Source organism: Phaenicophaeus curvirostris, chromosome 18 (assembly GCF_032191515.1).
Source record: "Phaenicophaeus curvirostris isolate KB17595 chromosome 18, BPBGC_Pcur_1.0, whole genome shotgun sequence".
Taxonomy (NCBI): Eukaryota; Metazoa; Chordata; class Aves; order Cuculiformes; family Cuculidae; genus Phaenicophaeus; species Phaenicophaeus curvirostris.
Window position 1 is genome coordinate 1642967 of NC_091409.1, and position 16238 is coordinate 1659204.

The window sequence follows — 16238 nt, forward strand, 5'->3', positions numbered from 1 at the left end:
ACTCAACATCAACAGCATATATTTTGCAATGATTCTCCCCTCTACAAGTGCACGGAGGGTCAAACACAGAAACCGCAGCTACCTTCTCCGAAGTTCAGGCTTTTAAAACTTATTTCACTGAGTTATCTGCAGCCCCAACCCCTGCTTTTTTCCAACAAATATTGCTCCTTTCCAGTCTAGGAACAATTTTACAATGAACAAATCACTGCGCTCATCTATATTTCCTCTTACAAGCTATTATCAGTTCTGTAAAAACTGTTCTATAGATCTGGTTTAAGACACATGTATATATGTGCTGAGGAGAGAAAGGGAACCCATTGGTATATATTTAAAATATTATCTGCAAACCACAGAACAAAGATAATATAAAATCTGTCATTTTTTTACGTCCGTGTTTGTCCTTGTTTCAAAATTATCTTTAGTTTCTGCTGAATAATGATTCATTTCTAAATGCAAGAGATCATTTAGCTTTGTGTTCTTTATTAAGACTTCATTATTTTTACAAAAATAGCATAGAACATAAGTCTTTATTAGTTTCTAGTTTAGCATACAGTTCAATTATTTCGAACGGAGCATTTTAGGATACAATATATTTAGTTTATTATTGGTAGTTTGTTTTAATTGCTAGCTTATAGCAGGTCTTCTGGTCACCACACAACTTATCAAGCTTCTGCTAGTGTATATCAAAATCCACACAGAAAATGTTTTTCTAAAAAAAGTTAATTTATGAATAATCTATCACGTTGTAGCAAACAAAGTCAAGAGTCCCTTTAAGAAGGAAACTATTTCATTGCCTCCCAGTTTAGATTCTCCATAGACACGGTCCACAAATGTAATAGGAACCTGTTGAAGCAAGCAAAACTATTTTTAAGGTTCAAAACCTCAATAATCAGATATTTTGTAAACAAAAGAATGGCCTTTGAATTACAGCATGTTTAGACAGGGGAAGAAGGCAAACATCAGATCAGCTTACTTTGTATCACTTCTTACCAGTGGGTTTAATGATACCTCAAGGCTGGGGAGCATGAAATGATATGGTTTATCATCTCTAAAGATGATCCAAAGGCATCACTGAGTGGCTGGATGATACACCAGTCAGAACAAACTTAATAGCTTAAGTGCACTAAAAACCCGGGGGCTTAAAATGAACCTTCACCACTTTCCTTGGAGCTAAATTCAATACCTTTGTCAATGCCTCAGGAAGGCAAAAATATCCAGCCACCACGAAAACAGCAGTCTGCTCAACCTCACCGCTGGCTAGCAGATGACATCTGAATATGGCAGTTAGTGCTTATTTTACAAGCAACACTTGTCTTTGACCATTTCATAGATGATTTATAGGACTTAAGGGCATTAAAAAGCAAGGAAACCAAAATTAGTCTGAAGTGATCATACTGTCCAGATCAACTCATTACTCATAAAATGGTAGGAACATACTGCTTTTCAGTAATTTGACAGGTACAAGTGACAGGACATTCTGCCAACGCTGTATTAGAATATCCAAGAATTTCCATATATGTTTCTGTGCAAAATTTGAATACTTCAGGGGACAAAATAAAGAACTGCATTTGCAAAAATAATACAATTGGCTTAGCATTCTGTTGGCAATTTCAACCAGAAATCATCTGTCAACTGGAACACAAAAATCACCACACCCTCGCATCTGTGCCAGGACTGAGGATTTTTTCTAGCAGATCAGTCCATGGTAGAAAAGAGCCCAGGACAAGAAGACGGCAAAGAAGATACCTAGAAAGGCTTGCAGGTGGACTCAATGATGACTCAGACTTTCTTAGCAGAGTACCTTTGATGCTCCCAGTAAGCATCCTGGCAACTAGAGACAGCTGATTTTCAGGGCACGGACAGAAATCACTGAATATGCAGTCAGTGCAGGATGTCGAAGTGACGTTTCCTGACCAGTGATGAAGAATGGTTAATATCTCATCTACTAAAGGGTATCCAGTCTTTCCCTTCAGTGTAAGAACTAACCACCTGTGTTGTTTGTCTTTGCCTTTCTTGCATAAGAACTTCTATCATTAGTCTTAAAGGAAGCACTTTCAATAGAGTGTATTCTATGCACTGTGGCACGTTCACATAAAGTAACAAAGTACAGCAACATGAAGCAGACTATTCAGGTACAGCCTGTGTCAGTTCATCTCATAATCCGTGTGTTTCTTTTAGACTGGCAGGTCTCAAACTTGATTTTCCACTTTTCCACTTTGTTTGAGAAATATTTTACCCTCATAATTTCATCTACATTTTGCAGCTGCCTAAAAAACCCTACTCTGCCTGTAGAGTTGCAGCACACACAAACCTGGAATTAGACACAGAAACGTCACCTCTTCTGGAACATTAGTATTACTATATGAATAATTATAAAATATATAAACATTATAAGTACAGATCAGGAAATACTGTAGCAGTGTACTTGAACATAATGGAAATTGTCCTGTCCCAGGAGGTTACAACATAGAGATGATACATAAGAACAGTAAAAACAAGTCTTATTTATAGGTGTGTGTCAGCAATCTGAACACTGTCAAGTTTGTTATAAATATCACAACGGAAATCTTAAAGACAAGACTGAAGCAGAATAATGAAGCAACTTTTTAGATGTTAGAGAGAACTCTTCTCACATGTGAGAAACCAAAGGAGGAGGGAAGAAGATATACAAATATAACGGATGGATCGTGGAGGATGGCATAACTGACCCACGACAAAACAGAGCCCACATCTCAACAATGACTGGGAGACATTAGGCCTAGTGAAGACTACCCTCAGGCTTTGAATCCAAGACAATTGTTATACAGCCAGCAGAGGCATGTAAGTGAGTGAGTGGTGGGATTAAATAAGAGGCAGAAAAAAGGCCTTTGCAGCAGCAGCAGCCTGAGCAACACAAGACTGGGTCTTTTTTTAAAGCTAGAGAAGTGTATTTTACCATTTAAAAATATATATAGTAAATAAAACCTCATCTCGTCCTAGGTTTCAGAATCTAGACACACAGACAAGTGAAGATTTAATTCAGCAATATTAGAAAACAATACGTGGATGCATCTGGATGTGAAGACCAAAGAAATTAGGGTCAAACCCCAGCTACGGACAGGATAGGCATGTTGCTCCATTAGCAAGAAAGGTGGAAGAAAGGAGCTTGCTTTATTGTGTAGAAATGTGCTACCTGATGTTGATAGAGAAATGTAATACATAAGGTTTGGAGAAAGAAGTACCAGAAACAGAATTCCCTGACAATTCACAGTCATGAAAATGAAGAAGAACTGGTTCTGAGATTTGGATGCAGAAAGAATTCCAGTGAATCATCTTTAAAGACACGAGCAAGAGCAATTCAATGAAGTATAAAAGGCAGTAGACTGCTGGAAATATTGTATCTAACAATTGGTGGAGTACTTTTACAATGATTGTAGACAGCACATTCAAAGAGCTTAAGAGGGGAAAGTTGTGATAGCTGGGAAGCTGGAAAATAAAAAGGCAACAAATGACAAGAGACACAATAAATATGAAATAGAATCAGGTTGCTGGAAGAAAAGGTGATTTGAAAAGACCTAGTTATAGATGTCTGTACAATATGAAAGAGTAAAGAAGAGGCTCAGAGCAGTTTCATGGTGTATTTTGACTTCTTTCCCTCCTCTGAAGAACCTTGTAAAGTTGTATGCAGCTAAAGATATGGCAACAAGAAGAGGGAAGGATCCAAGAAGCACATCTGAGAAGCCAGGGGAATAAGTAACTGGAACTTAAAATCTGGTATTCACCTGGAAAGACTGGAAACATAGAGTTCTATATATGTAATTTCTTTATATTGACTTGAAAATTTTGCTTCTTCTTGGAAGTGCACAAAATTTCCCATTTGCCCAGTAATCTGTACCTACATTCACAAGAAAGCCCAATATACTTATCAAAACTTTTACGGTACCTCTCCAATAGTATATCCTAACTGTCTAGCCCGAACAATCATCTCCATCTGGAAGACGTATCCTTTAGAAACACATTTTTCCATTAGCTTCTGTAAGACTTCTTTTCTGTATAACCTGTAAACGATTACAAAGAAAATGAAACCTGAAGCACACCTTCTGAGCTTCAGAAATCAAGACAGTGTGTAGGATTCTGAACTGTAATCGCTCACTCAAATCATTACCATTTGAAAGAAATCTTTAACAAAGTCACTGGAACAATAGTTCTTGCAATATAGTCTACCACTTCTCACACCCTTTCCAAACAGATTTTGTAGTTCTCAGTAAGGAAGGTCTATTCTAACTCCAGTCCCATGTTCAGCAATTTCATAATTTCAAATAAAACTTTTAAGAGTTGCAAACCAGACCCATACCTGAAACTCCCTGTTAAGTCTGATGCACCTGGTCTCAGCAAAACCTGAGTTATAAAATTGGCACCACGACTGTGAAAGAAAACACGAATGTCAAAATTCCTCAGTACACAATTCTGAAAGATGAAGTAAAATTTCTAGAAAATGCATAAATATCATCCTACTAACAAAAAAAGAAACCTTTTATTGCTATAAACCAATTATATTTCTAATATTTTTTTCACTGCTAGATTTGCTTAATAACTTGTAGAATCATAGCATTTGAAACCAAACCTAGATGATTAGTAGATTATTGAACTTCTCTATGAAGGAGAAAACAATGATTTTTAGATAGTAGGTTTGCAGTCTGGTTCTTTGTGGTAGAACTGTCAGTACATCTACATACTAACACAGCACTAAAGAAATAGACTTGACAATAATCAAAGGAACATTCTTCTGACTAACATTCAGTGTAAGCGGAGAATAAAAAAGCTTCCTGGAAAAATGCGAGATTTGGGTTTAGGAAGCCAGCCATTACTATCTTGCTGAGGGCTATATTACATACTGATGAGATGTGTGAGTCCTTCACCCTGACCTGTATGATGTAAAAGGATTCCTCTCTAACACCCATTTAGCTGTCTTCCTTTTTACGAGTATATACTTCATTTAGATTCACAAAAAGATGAGCACGCACTTATTCCAGCCATTAAAAAAACATGAGAAATCCAAATACAGCCCCTGTCATACCACCTCCAGATCAACTGGTAACACAACTTTTGCTCCTAATTTTTTACAGTAACACACAAACCAGCATTGACTTATGCCTATTCTCTTAAATCAGGTCTAAGAGAGAAAGACTATGCAGGAACTTGTGTTAGCTCCTCAAAATCTGTGAGTCCCTGTAAACCTGAGATTCTGGCCTCTGTGCATCTATACGACCTCAACAGTCTTCCTCTTTGCTTTTGGGTAAAACCTCTCTCTGGTGTTCATTGCAACTGTTCTCCAGTCAGGTATAATGATGATTTATTGACATTGATCGTGCCAGATAATTCTTAACTGATGACAAATCAGAGTGGCAACAGAATGTAGCAAATGATTTACTGTTTAGGGAAAGGACTGTTACAGCTACTAAAGCTGACTAGATGCGTCTTTAAACTTCAGAAAAATGTCATAGTCTCAGCTCCTTCGTTGGATGATGGAGCTGCACGGCTGTCCCAAACTGATACCATGCAGATTTGGCCACTGTTCCAACCCACTTCTCAAGCCTAGTCATATCATTACATTCTTTCTTGAGGGGATCTAAACCAAAGATTTTGCAAATCCGCATGCTTCTATTATTTAATACAATTTTGCAGCACCCATTTCTATTGACTAAAGACTCAGTCCACCTCACACAGATAGAGTACTTCCAATTATTACTTCTAAATAACGAAATTATGTGTAAATATCTAGAAAAATACCAACCTGATTAATTTTCTTTTCAAATCCCAGCCATATACTCCTCCATTTCCTTTATATCTTGTTCCAGATACAATGTCAAAATTGCCTTCTTTCTGCTTTCTATAAGCAATTGGTTTTATTAGAAAAACATGTGGAATATTTGTATGAAGGTAGGACAAATTTCAAAATAACAACCATCCCTCTTTTAGTACAAAATCTGTATCTTAAAAAGCTTTGAACTTGGAGAGGAAAAAGAAAAGCAATAGGTATGGTAGTTATAAGCGTTATGCACTTAAAAACCTGCTAACTGTTCTCTTACAATGAGCAATTTCAGGGAATGTTAGGATTATCTTTTGCCAACATCAGCTTTTCATAGTCAACTTCATAAATAATGTATTAAGACTAACATGCATTTTTAAAGCCCCTCTCTAGCATAAGAGACAACGATTTTAAAAACAGATGTAAATATTTAAGTTTAGGCAGACTGCTGCCCTTTGCCTCCAACGTGGAATGCCTGCTGACCATTTCTTACAGAGTGAAACATTACAGGGAGAAGAAGTTAAGAGGCAGACAAAAGGCAGACAGAAGTATTCCACCAATAATTGAGGACATTGTCCTCCAATCAGTACGCATGCATGCACACATGATAAAATGATTAGCAGATTACATTTATATACATGCTTTTCAAAGCTGAACAAACATTACAAGGAAGAGAAGTACTTAGCCACACATGCTGTCTGTTACTTTAAACTTGGGGATTTTTGCTCTAGTTAAGAACTAATTATTTTTCCAGATTATTTTGGGACAACTTTAATGAGGTCAAGTAACTTTTATTTCAATTCTTGCCTTGCCAATTTTCTTACTACAGCTAGACAGCTACACAAGAACATAAAGCTTTCAAATATCACTATGGGACAATAAACGTTCAGAAATCGTTCTCTCATAGTACAATCGGCACCTACCTGATAAACTCTGGAATAAATTTTGGCTGAAATGGAAGGAAAACAGATTAGAAAAGAAAAATAGGTGGAGGTTAAAAAAGAACAAAACAACATACAATGAAAATGTAATTATAACAGATTATAAAATACAGACTTACATGGTGAGAGAGGTCAGCATCCATAATAACAATGAAATTCCCAGTGGCATGCTTCATTCCATGAATATAAGCAGTGCCTGATGAAAACAGTACAGAAATTTCTCTCACTATTTTAACATATGCAAGCTTCCAGCTAGGATCTTCACTTGTTCTCTAAAATCTGTAAGTTATACTAGTTAAGGATCAACTAAAAACTCCTAAAATTTATTTTAAAATGTATCAGCGGCCAAACATTAAAATAATTTTTCATTTTCCGTACAATTTCAGTGGTACGAGATTGGCTCCCAGACTAGCGAGATTTCTACAATACGAGTAACTTTGCAATGTACTTCAAAGCTTTCAATTCACGTTAGTTAACAGGTTAAATGATACTTAGTTTGAGTGCTGGGCATCTGTCAGATTTTTTTTTTATGTAATTACAGTCGTAATTCACACTGAAATAGGTTTAACTGCAAAGAGCTCTGTCCAAACAAGTCAGAACAACATCCCAGCCTCCTCTAGAGACTGCACAAAATAACAGCCAATTTTTGAAGCATCCTGCATGTTGATCAATTGCACAGGAAGTACCACTGCCCCCTCTGGATTGGTCAGGTCCACACAAACACAGCAGTTATTCTTGTAAAATGTTAGGTTTTCCTCACTCTTGACCTCTCATTCTGTAACCAGTAAATGCAGTACAGGAGAGAGAAGCAGGAAAACACAGTTGTACAGAACTGCACTGACCACAGTTTTCAGGTTTGAGGTTGTGGGAAACTTGTAAATACTCTGTGATTTTTATTTGTGTGTTTTTTTCAGCTTGTTGGCCTACAAAAAACTTGATGGAGACATATTTCTGCTTTTGGGCTTTACTGTGTTTCCTTCTGGAACTTTACACAATAGAATCAAACAAAGAATACTGCAGATTTTAAGAAAAGTCTTTTTAGTGCTAATCAGTGTTAATAAGGACTTACCGAGGCCCAACTTTCTTGGTCTGGGTCTTAGAAGCTGCAGGATATATTAAAATATACAGTTTTTAATTGATTTTAGTGACATTTTAAAATTCACTATTTTCAAGGAATAGAAGTATTTAAACAAAGAAAAGAATTTCAGCTATGAAAAATAAAATTACCAGGAAACGATGAAAATTCACTTAATGAAAACCTGTTTGCCACTTCTGCAGTAGTAGCACTGTGAGTTGATGGCAGTGCCCCCATGAAATTCCACTCAGGTATGCTTTGCTCAATACTGCTGCAGTAGCTGGTCCAGAGATTAAACTCCAAAACTAAACTCCTCACTACTTAGGACAGCTTGGCTAACTAGGTGAGACTCTTTTATAAGTACCCGAAGAGTAAAAAACAAAAGGAAAAAAAAGACTCAAAAACTCGCTGTATAAATTGTTCTTAAAGTAAGCTCTAAACAGTACTTAATTCAGAAATACTTTTTAAAATCTTACATTTAGAGAGTAATAAATTAGGAAAGTTTCTGACATTGTTCCCAGCCCAAAACTGTCAAACTGAATGGAGGTTTTCATACTGCTCTATAACAAAGCTTTTATTACCAAAAAGAACTGGCCTTAATGACTCACAAAGACTAAATGACAGTTTCTTGTCATATATAATTGATGGTTATAAAGAATTAAGGAGAAAAAAAAAAGTCCTGTTATTGAGGAATGCAAGTAGACAGATTAAAAATAAACCACAAGACCAGACTAGCTTTCATCTTTCCAATTTCCCTATTCCAGTAGTCACTTAAAATGAAATTAAGGTTTATCCAAACCACATCTCTGCCTCAGGCACGCAAAAAGTACACTAACAGCCACTGTGCATTCCTCAAGAGCATACAGCTGTGCATAAAGCACCGAAAACACTGTGCAAGTGTTACATCATGGTTCTGCATATTAGTTTGTAACACCACTAGGCAGCTGCAGGGCTGCCTCAACTTTACATTTGTCTAAAGTGGTGTGTGAAACGTAACTCATTTGTTTAAGGGTGTAAAGAAAGTGCAGAATCCAGAATCCCATTTCAGTTCTCCAAGGACCTCAAGTACTTTCCAACAGATTAAAACCAAAAAACACACTGAATATACAACTCACTATTTTGTCTGATCCATATATCTTTTCCAACTGTTCAGCAATTTCCTGTGTCCCATCTGGGCTTCCATCATCTATGATGATAATTTCAAAATTGTTTCCACTGAAATGAGAATTATTTTTAAATGAACAAATGGAAAACCCTATTTCCCTACTGCTGTCCCTTTAAAGGCAAGGCAGCAGAGAGCAGCACATGGCGCGATGTTCAGGCAGCTGGACAGAGGCCACTGTCACTCTAACCGTCAGGACACTGTTGCTGGTTTGGGTTTTGGGCTGCCACTGCAGCATATCACCCTCACCACGATGCAGGTTCAGCTGTGGGACACAGAAACCCCAGGCCGACAGTGCCCTTTTCCGGCACCACTCTCCTCAGGCTCCCTAATTAGGGCCACATCCTCTCCCTAATGAACCCGGCTGAGGAGCTGCAGGGCTGGCACACCCTCCATCACTTGTAAAAACCATTACGTGCTTCACCGCATGGATAACGTCAGCGCATCCCTAAGCTGTGGCTTCATTTTGCATGTCCTAGAGATGCACATTTCCCAGCTCTAGACGGCTGCTCTGAACATCTCAGCACAACTGAACGCCTCATGCAGGAGCATTTAAGCCCCCCGAGCTTGTTCCTGACCAGTCCCTGCTTGTACACCACCTCCAAAAGCCACCTCATAGAATCATAGAATTGCTAGGTTGGAAAAGACCCACAGGATCATCGAGTCCAACCATTCCCATCAACCATTAAACCATGTCCCTGAGCACCTCATCCACCCATCTTTTAAACCCCTCCAGGGAAGGTGATTCAACCACCTCCTTGGGCAGCCTCTGCCAGTGCCCAATCACCCTTTCTGTGAAAATTTTTTTCCTGATGTCCAGTCTGACCCTCCCCTGGTGGAGCTTGAGGCCATTCCCTCTTGTCCTGTCCCCTGTCCCTTGGGAGAAGAGCCCAGCTCCCTCCTCTCCACAACCTCCTTTCAGGTAGTTGTAGAGAGCAATGAGGTCTCCCCTCAACCTCCTCTTCTCCAGGCTAAACACCCTCAGCTCTCTCAGCCGCTTCTCTTGTTCTCCAGCCCCTTCCCCAGCTTCGTTGCTCTTCTCTGGACTCACTCCAGAGCCTCAACATCTTTCTTGTGGTGAGGGGCCCAGAACTGAACACAGGATTCGAGGAGCGGTCTCACCAGTGCCGAGTCCAGAGGGAGAAGAACCTCCCTGGCCCTGCTAGTCACGCCGTTTCTGATCCAAGCCAAGATGCCATTGGCCTTCTTGGCCTTCTTGGCCCCCTGGGCCCCTGCTGGCTCACGTTCAGCCGCTGTCAACCAACACCCCCACGTCCTTCTCCTCCGGGCAGCTTTCCAGCCGCTTCCCTCGGGGCGCCGCCCCAAGCTCGGGGCCGGGGCCCTCCCTCCCCCCGCCCGCCGCGGCCGGTACCTGTCCTGGAAGGTGCGCACGAGGAGCCAGACGACGAGCGGCAGGTTGTCGCGCTCGTTGTAGGTGGGCAGCAGCACCGACACCTTGTCCGCGCCGCCGGCCGCCATCGGGGCGCTGACGCAGCCGGAAGCGGCGGGCGGGCCCCGCGGCCAATGGGCGCGCGCGGGGCGGCCGGAAGGGCTGGGTAGCCGGAAGCGGAAGCGGAAGCGGGTCCGTGGGCGCGCCCTGAGCCATGGCGGACGGGGAGGAGGCGGCGCGGTTGAGCGCCGAGATCGAGCGGAGGGAACGGGAGCTGCGCGGGTTGCGCGAGCGGCTGGCCGCCGTCCGGCCGGGGGACGCCGCCCCGGAGGAGGGCGAGAGCGCCGCCTTCTTCCCCGGAGAGCTGCCCCCTCTGCCCGCCCCGGCCTCCCTGAGCCCCTGCGCCATCCTGCGGTACAGCCGCCAGCTGGTGCTGCCCGAGCTGGGCGTGCGGGGGCAGCTGCTCCTGGCCCGCTCCTCCGTGCTCGTCGTGGGTTGCGGCGGGCTCGGCTGCCCCCTGGCTCAGTACCTGGCCGCGGCGGGCGTGGGCCGCCTGGGTCTGGTGGATCACGACGTGGTGGAGACGAGCAACCTGCACCGGCAGGTGCTGCACGGGGAGGCCCGCCGGGGGCTCCCCAAGGCCACGTCTGCTGCCGCAGCCCTGCGGCTGCTCAACTCCACCGTGCAGTACGTGCCCTACTGCGGTGCCCTGAGCCCTCGCACCGCCCTGGAGCTGGTGCAGCAGTATGATATCGTCGCCGACTGCTCCGACAATGTCCCCACCAGGTACTTGGTGAACGATGCCTGTGTCCTGGCTGGGAAACCCCTGGTGTCTGCCAGTGCCCTCCGGCTGGAGGGGCAGTTGGTTGTGTACAACTACCAGGGAGGGCCCTGCTATAGGTGTCTCTTCCCTAAGCCCCCTCCGCCAGAGACTGTGACAAACTGTGCAGATGGGGGAGTCCTGGGTGTCGTGCCGGGCATCATGGGCTGCATCCAGGCCTTGGAAGTACTGAAAATTGCTTCAGGAATGGGTTCCGCCTTCAACCAGTTCATGTTGATGTTTGATGCCCGTGAAGGGAGATTTCGCAACATCAAGTTAAGACCAAAGAAGCCAGACTGTGCTGTTTGTGGTGACAATCCCTCTGTCACCTCCCTTCAGGATTATGAGGCATTTTGTGGTTCTTCTGCAACAGACAAGTGTAGGACATTACACCTCCTGTCCAGTAAAGACAGGATATCTGTAGAGGAATACAAAAGACTTTTGGATGAGCAAGTTCCTCATGTATTGTTAGATGTTCGTCCACAGGTAGAAGTGGATATCTGTCGCCTGGGACATGCTGTCCACGTCCCTTTGAGTAAATTAGAAGAAAAAGATGAAGAATATCTGGAGTATTTAGAGAAAAGAATTTATGAAGAAAAGCGGAGAACTAATGGCCAGGCATCTTTTCCTGTGTATGTTGTTTGCAAGTTAGGAAATGACTCTCAGAAGGCTGTGAAAATTCTGCAGGAGTTACCTGTTAAAGAACTTAGTTCTGTGTTAGCTAAAGATATTAAAGGGGGTCTCATGGCCTGGGCCAGTAAAATTGACCCAGAGTTTCCTCAGTATTAGAATTTTTCATGAAGAAAAATATATAAATAGTAAATCCTAAAGTCTTTCACTTTCTCTGTGTAATTACTGTATCGTGGGTAAAACAGGAGACAAATACCATGTTGCTTTTTTCAAGGATAATTTCTTTTTTTTAAAAATGTATTTTTATAGATGGCTGATTATTTTTATAAAAATGTGAGAATATCTGTGGAAACTGAAAAATATATGTTTCTACTTATTGCTTAATAGTGAAAACCTGGAATAACTACTGAATTGTGCATGTGATAATTGAGAATGACTCCTAATTAGTCATGATAGCCTGGAGAATCACAAAGAACAGGAGTCAAGTATTAAGAGTTCTTACTCATTCTTCTATCTGCCTAGCAAATTGAAATTGCATGGTTGAAAAAAATAGCTAATGGTTATTCTCTAACTGGTTAATAGCACTATCAAACCTATCCTGGGGAATTGCCAAGACAATACTGACAAGACTGTTTTGGTCAACTTCTTTTATTTCTCTGTAGAAGTTATCTATAAAAGAGAACTGCTTGCTGGAAATAACAGGAATCCTCACTGTGCGTGCTGTTAAGAACTTCCAGGGCCATCCATCCTCATTTGTTTGCTGCTAAAAAGCTGTATTCCTTGGCCTGTGTAGAGAAACTGAGGTTAAATGTTAATAAGCTGTAAGTTTGAGCCCAGAAAAACAGAGAAAATGCTTTTTTGAGGGCCTTGAAGATTTCAGAGATTGATAACTAAAGAGGAGATGAGGGAGGAAACAACAGATACGTGGCCTCCCTTCTCCAAGTCCTAAGATATTCTCTGTTTGCTGTGGTGATTGTGGGTCCCCGGCTGTGCTGCACTGTTCTGTTAACTGATGTGAAGAGCTATACTTATCTAAAAAGTTCTCATAGAGGAACTGAGTGAAAAGAAATAAACAGCTTTTCAACAGAGAGCTGCCTGAGTCCTCATCACTTAAGTGCAGTAATTATCTTCTTATTCTATTAATTAAGATATGGGTTTCCTTTACTTTCTGAGGAGGGAGAGAACACCTGTCATAACTAATCTTTGCACTATACAAGGGCAAAAAGAAACCAACTGTATCATTGTTATTAGTAGTCACAAAGGCATATTTTAATAAAATAACTTTGAGAATGTCCACAGTGCCCGCTCTATTATAACATGGCATGGATTCTAGCAAAAATAATCTTAGTCTCTTGTGAAGGGCCATACAATATAGAGGTGGTTATTCTGGAAAGAAATAGTAGCGCAGTATGTAGGTTTCTTTGGGGGGGGGTAAAAAAAGTTTTATTCCTTGACTTAGGATAGCTATTAAAATCTCAGCAAATATGAAAACGTCTGCTGTGCATCTTGGATAAAGCTGGGCTCCGTAGTGTTTGTCAAAATTTCATTCTTTACATGCTGGGGCTTTTATTTATTTATTTATTTATTAAGTTTAATTTATTTTTTCCCCCTTGGCTTGCTGAAGTGCTACACAACTCCTCCTGCAAACGCAGTCTCCATGCAGTGCTGGCCTCTTTGGAGATAGGCTGAAAAATCAAAGCTCAAATGATAATAACTAAGCCAAAACTGTGTTTTGACTTGCTTTGTTTCTTGAACCTGATAAAATGTGTAGTGGTTTCTCTGTTCACCAGGAAATATAATAGCAGAACTCTACTTAGAAATTCTAAAAGAAGCAATAAAACTGTGTCGTTTTGAATTGCTATCAAAGTACTTTCTCAATATTGGTATGTGTTGACTCTGTGAATGAAGACAAGCTGCTTTATTCAAGGAGCTTGTAGTGTAGTTGCTCTAAGATGTGTTACTGAAGGATAAGGTCAGGCCGCAGGCTGTATTTTTCTTCTCCGCCCTTGCTCTTGATGTCATGACGTTGCTTTTTGCTTGTTTGGTTATATTCTCTTTTATACGGCTCACTAGAATTTGGCACAGGAACTGAACAGGGAGCAGCTTCCTTTACAGGTTTAGGAGAATAGAAAGTGGCTGCTGCATTTAATGTCTCCCGCATGTAGGTCCATGCAACAGCTTCAGGGTTCAGGCGCAGAGTTAAATACCTGAACTTGTTTTGTCCTGGGACGTGGTTGTTATTTTAAGGTAAGGCAAATCAAGCTGGTCTAGCTGATCTGCCTTTGACACAAGTCTGAAAGGTACTAATATGACTTGGTAAGCTCAAATCCTCCTTATTTTGTTGGCAGGAGTCCCTCACCTCAAAACTCCAATAAATTTGTGACTGAACTACTGTCAAATTGTATGATTAAAAAAAAAAATCCCCAACAATTAATGGAATTATTTGTGGGAAAGTGTATAAGTTTATGTCCAAAACTGTTTCTAAAAGTTTACATACCAGAATTTTAGGTATTTGAGCATCTTTGCTTAATTATCCTGTTTGTAAGCATAATCTTTAATAAAAATGTAGCTGTTCAAAACAAAAACTATGCACTAGATGCTTGAGATACTGCAAGTACAAGTTTGTCCTTTTGTTTTTTAAAATATGAAAGCTCTAAGCTGCCCTTTGTGGAACTACGTCAGGGAAAAAAAATTTAAGGAGGTTTGCTAGGTGGCACTGCAAGTTAAAAAAACAAATCGTTCACTCCATTGTGAGATGCAATTCACTGTTAGCAAGAGCTGAGGTTTGCTTGTAAAAATATGTTGCCGTAGATTTCTTTTGAGAAAAGACCGGGGAAATGCAATAAAATGGACCAGGACAATTGAATAGTACATACAATATCCTGAGGAAAAAGCTTATAGCAGAAATTATCTTTCTAGGGTTGTAAAAGCATTGTTTGTTTCAGAGACTTAATCTGAGCTTAAGGGTACGTTCAGCCCCTGCACCCCTTCCTGTATGACACTGAGTTTTTGCCTTTTATTCCCATGTAATCACCTAATACGACTAGGTGGTGGCAGATGTTTCTTGTGGGAGAAGGCAAATGTATTGACCTGCAGCAGGTCACACTTCGCAGAGGTCAACAGAGAAGTCTTCTTGTCTGGATGAGAGGAAACTAAAGAGGAATAGTATAATGGCATTCATTTTCAAACTGGTTTTGTGTATTTCAGAAACAACAATTGCCTCATAAAATGTAATGCCTTACAGCTTGCGGCTGTCTTGTAAATACAAGGTCTTAAATTGAATTGCTGGTTAGTAAAACCAACATACTCAAACACAAGCTTCAAGAGGAAACTCTTCAACTACGCTTGTTTATTTTTATTGTAGGCAATTAATTGGTTTCTTCAAAGTGGTGATAATGCAAAACCAGTTTAGATTACTGCCCCAGTTTGCAGTTTGCTCACAGTTTACTGAAATCTGGTGAACATCAAGAGAGTAAACGGTAGCGACAGATTCTCCAGTTAAGATGCATGAGTGCAAACAGGCTAAGTTTTATCAGTTTCTGGTGGGCATGGTGTGGTAGTGCTTTTCCTCCTACATTAAGACTAGGAGAAGTGTAAAATATTAACATGTATTAGGGGAGCAAAATTTGGAGCATCGTTAGCAGTCAGTGTAAACCACAGGAAAACGCACGCAAGTGCACTCATCTGTGGTCTTAACTTTCTGTGGTTCATGTTACCATTGGATAAATACACCAGCTCTACTTCTTACCTTACACTGTAGCTTCAAAATCTTTATGGAGAAAATAAATGCAGTGCAGGAAAAAGGAGCAGTATGCTAGAGTCCATGTTTAGGAAGGAGACAAAAATTTCCTAGAGCTTTCTCCGCGAATAACTCGGAGTTGTCCAAAAGAATGATTATTTCATGAATAAGACAAAAGACAGAAAAAACCCAGAGTGTCTGCTGAGCTTTAGCTGTTCTCCTCCTGGACATGTTGCTTTTTCCCCAGTCTCTGGTGTGTATGTGTTGTGTTAAAATCTGACTCTAGTGGCCAGATCCCAAGGAAGCAATTTAATAAACATGTTGTTCTAGAACAGCTCTAAGAACTAAAATTCATGGATTTTGTGACTTGGACAAGGCAATGGGATGTTGCCTCTACTCTGCTGGAAGCAATGAGAAATGTTTGTTCTTCTCCATATGGTGGCAGAAAAGCAGCTGGTATGCTCTGGTGTCAACAGCACGAAAGGAAAATGGCTTCTGTTTGCCTATTCTCTAGTCTTTTATCATAGAATGTGTTGATTTAATCTTGTCTTTACAATGTATTTCATGTGATTGATTCAGCTGATTGTCAAAGCTAGCTGAAATATGTGATGGTGCTGCTCTGACCTCTTTTTATTGTGAAGTTCTTGCAATTCTAATATTTCTTGCTCATGACAAAAATTGTACCTAAGAGCA

General features: G+C 40.8%; 2 protein-coding genes across 3 annotated transcripts; one reads left to right on the forward strand and one right to left on the reverse strand.

Moving 5' to 3' along the window:
- Positions 1-460: 460 nt before the first annotated feature.
- On the reverse strand, positions 461-10489 carry DPM1 (dolichyl-phosphate mannosyltransferase subunit 1, catalytic). Of its 2 annotated transcripts, XM_069872012.1 has the most exons (9): positions 10339-10489; positions 8920-9019; positions 7799-7832; positions 6849-6925; positions 6712-6737; positions 5774-5869; positions 4334-4402; positions 3923-4037; positions 461-843 (listed from the first exon to the last, which is right to left on the reverse strand). In XM_069872012.1, the coding sequence occupies exons 1-9, from the start codon at positions 10443-10445 to the stop codon at positions 739-741; spliced, it is 729 nt and encodes a 242-aa protein (XP_069728113.1). In that variant the 5' UTR covers positions 10446-10489; the 3' UTR covers positions 461-738. The 2 variants fall into 2 exon arrangements, with proteins under 2 accessions (XP_069728113.1, XP_069728114.1); XM_069872013.1 differs by lacking the exon at positions 4334-4402.
- A 70-nt stretch (positions 10490-10559) lies between these two features.
- On the forward strand, positions 10560-14248 carry MOCS3 (molybdenum cofactor synthesis 3). Its single transcript, XM_069871934.1, has one exon. It carries the CDS (start codon positions 10571-10573, stop codon positions 11963-11965), a length of 1395 nt encoding a protein of 464 aa, XP_069728035.1. The 5' UTR covers positions 10560-10570; the 3' UTR covers positions 11966-14248.
- Positions 14249-16238: the final 1990 nt, after the last annotated feature.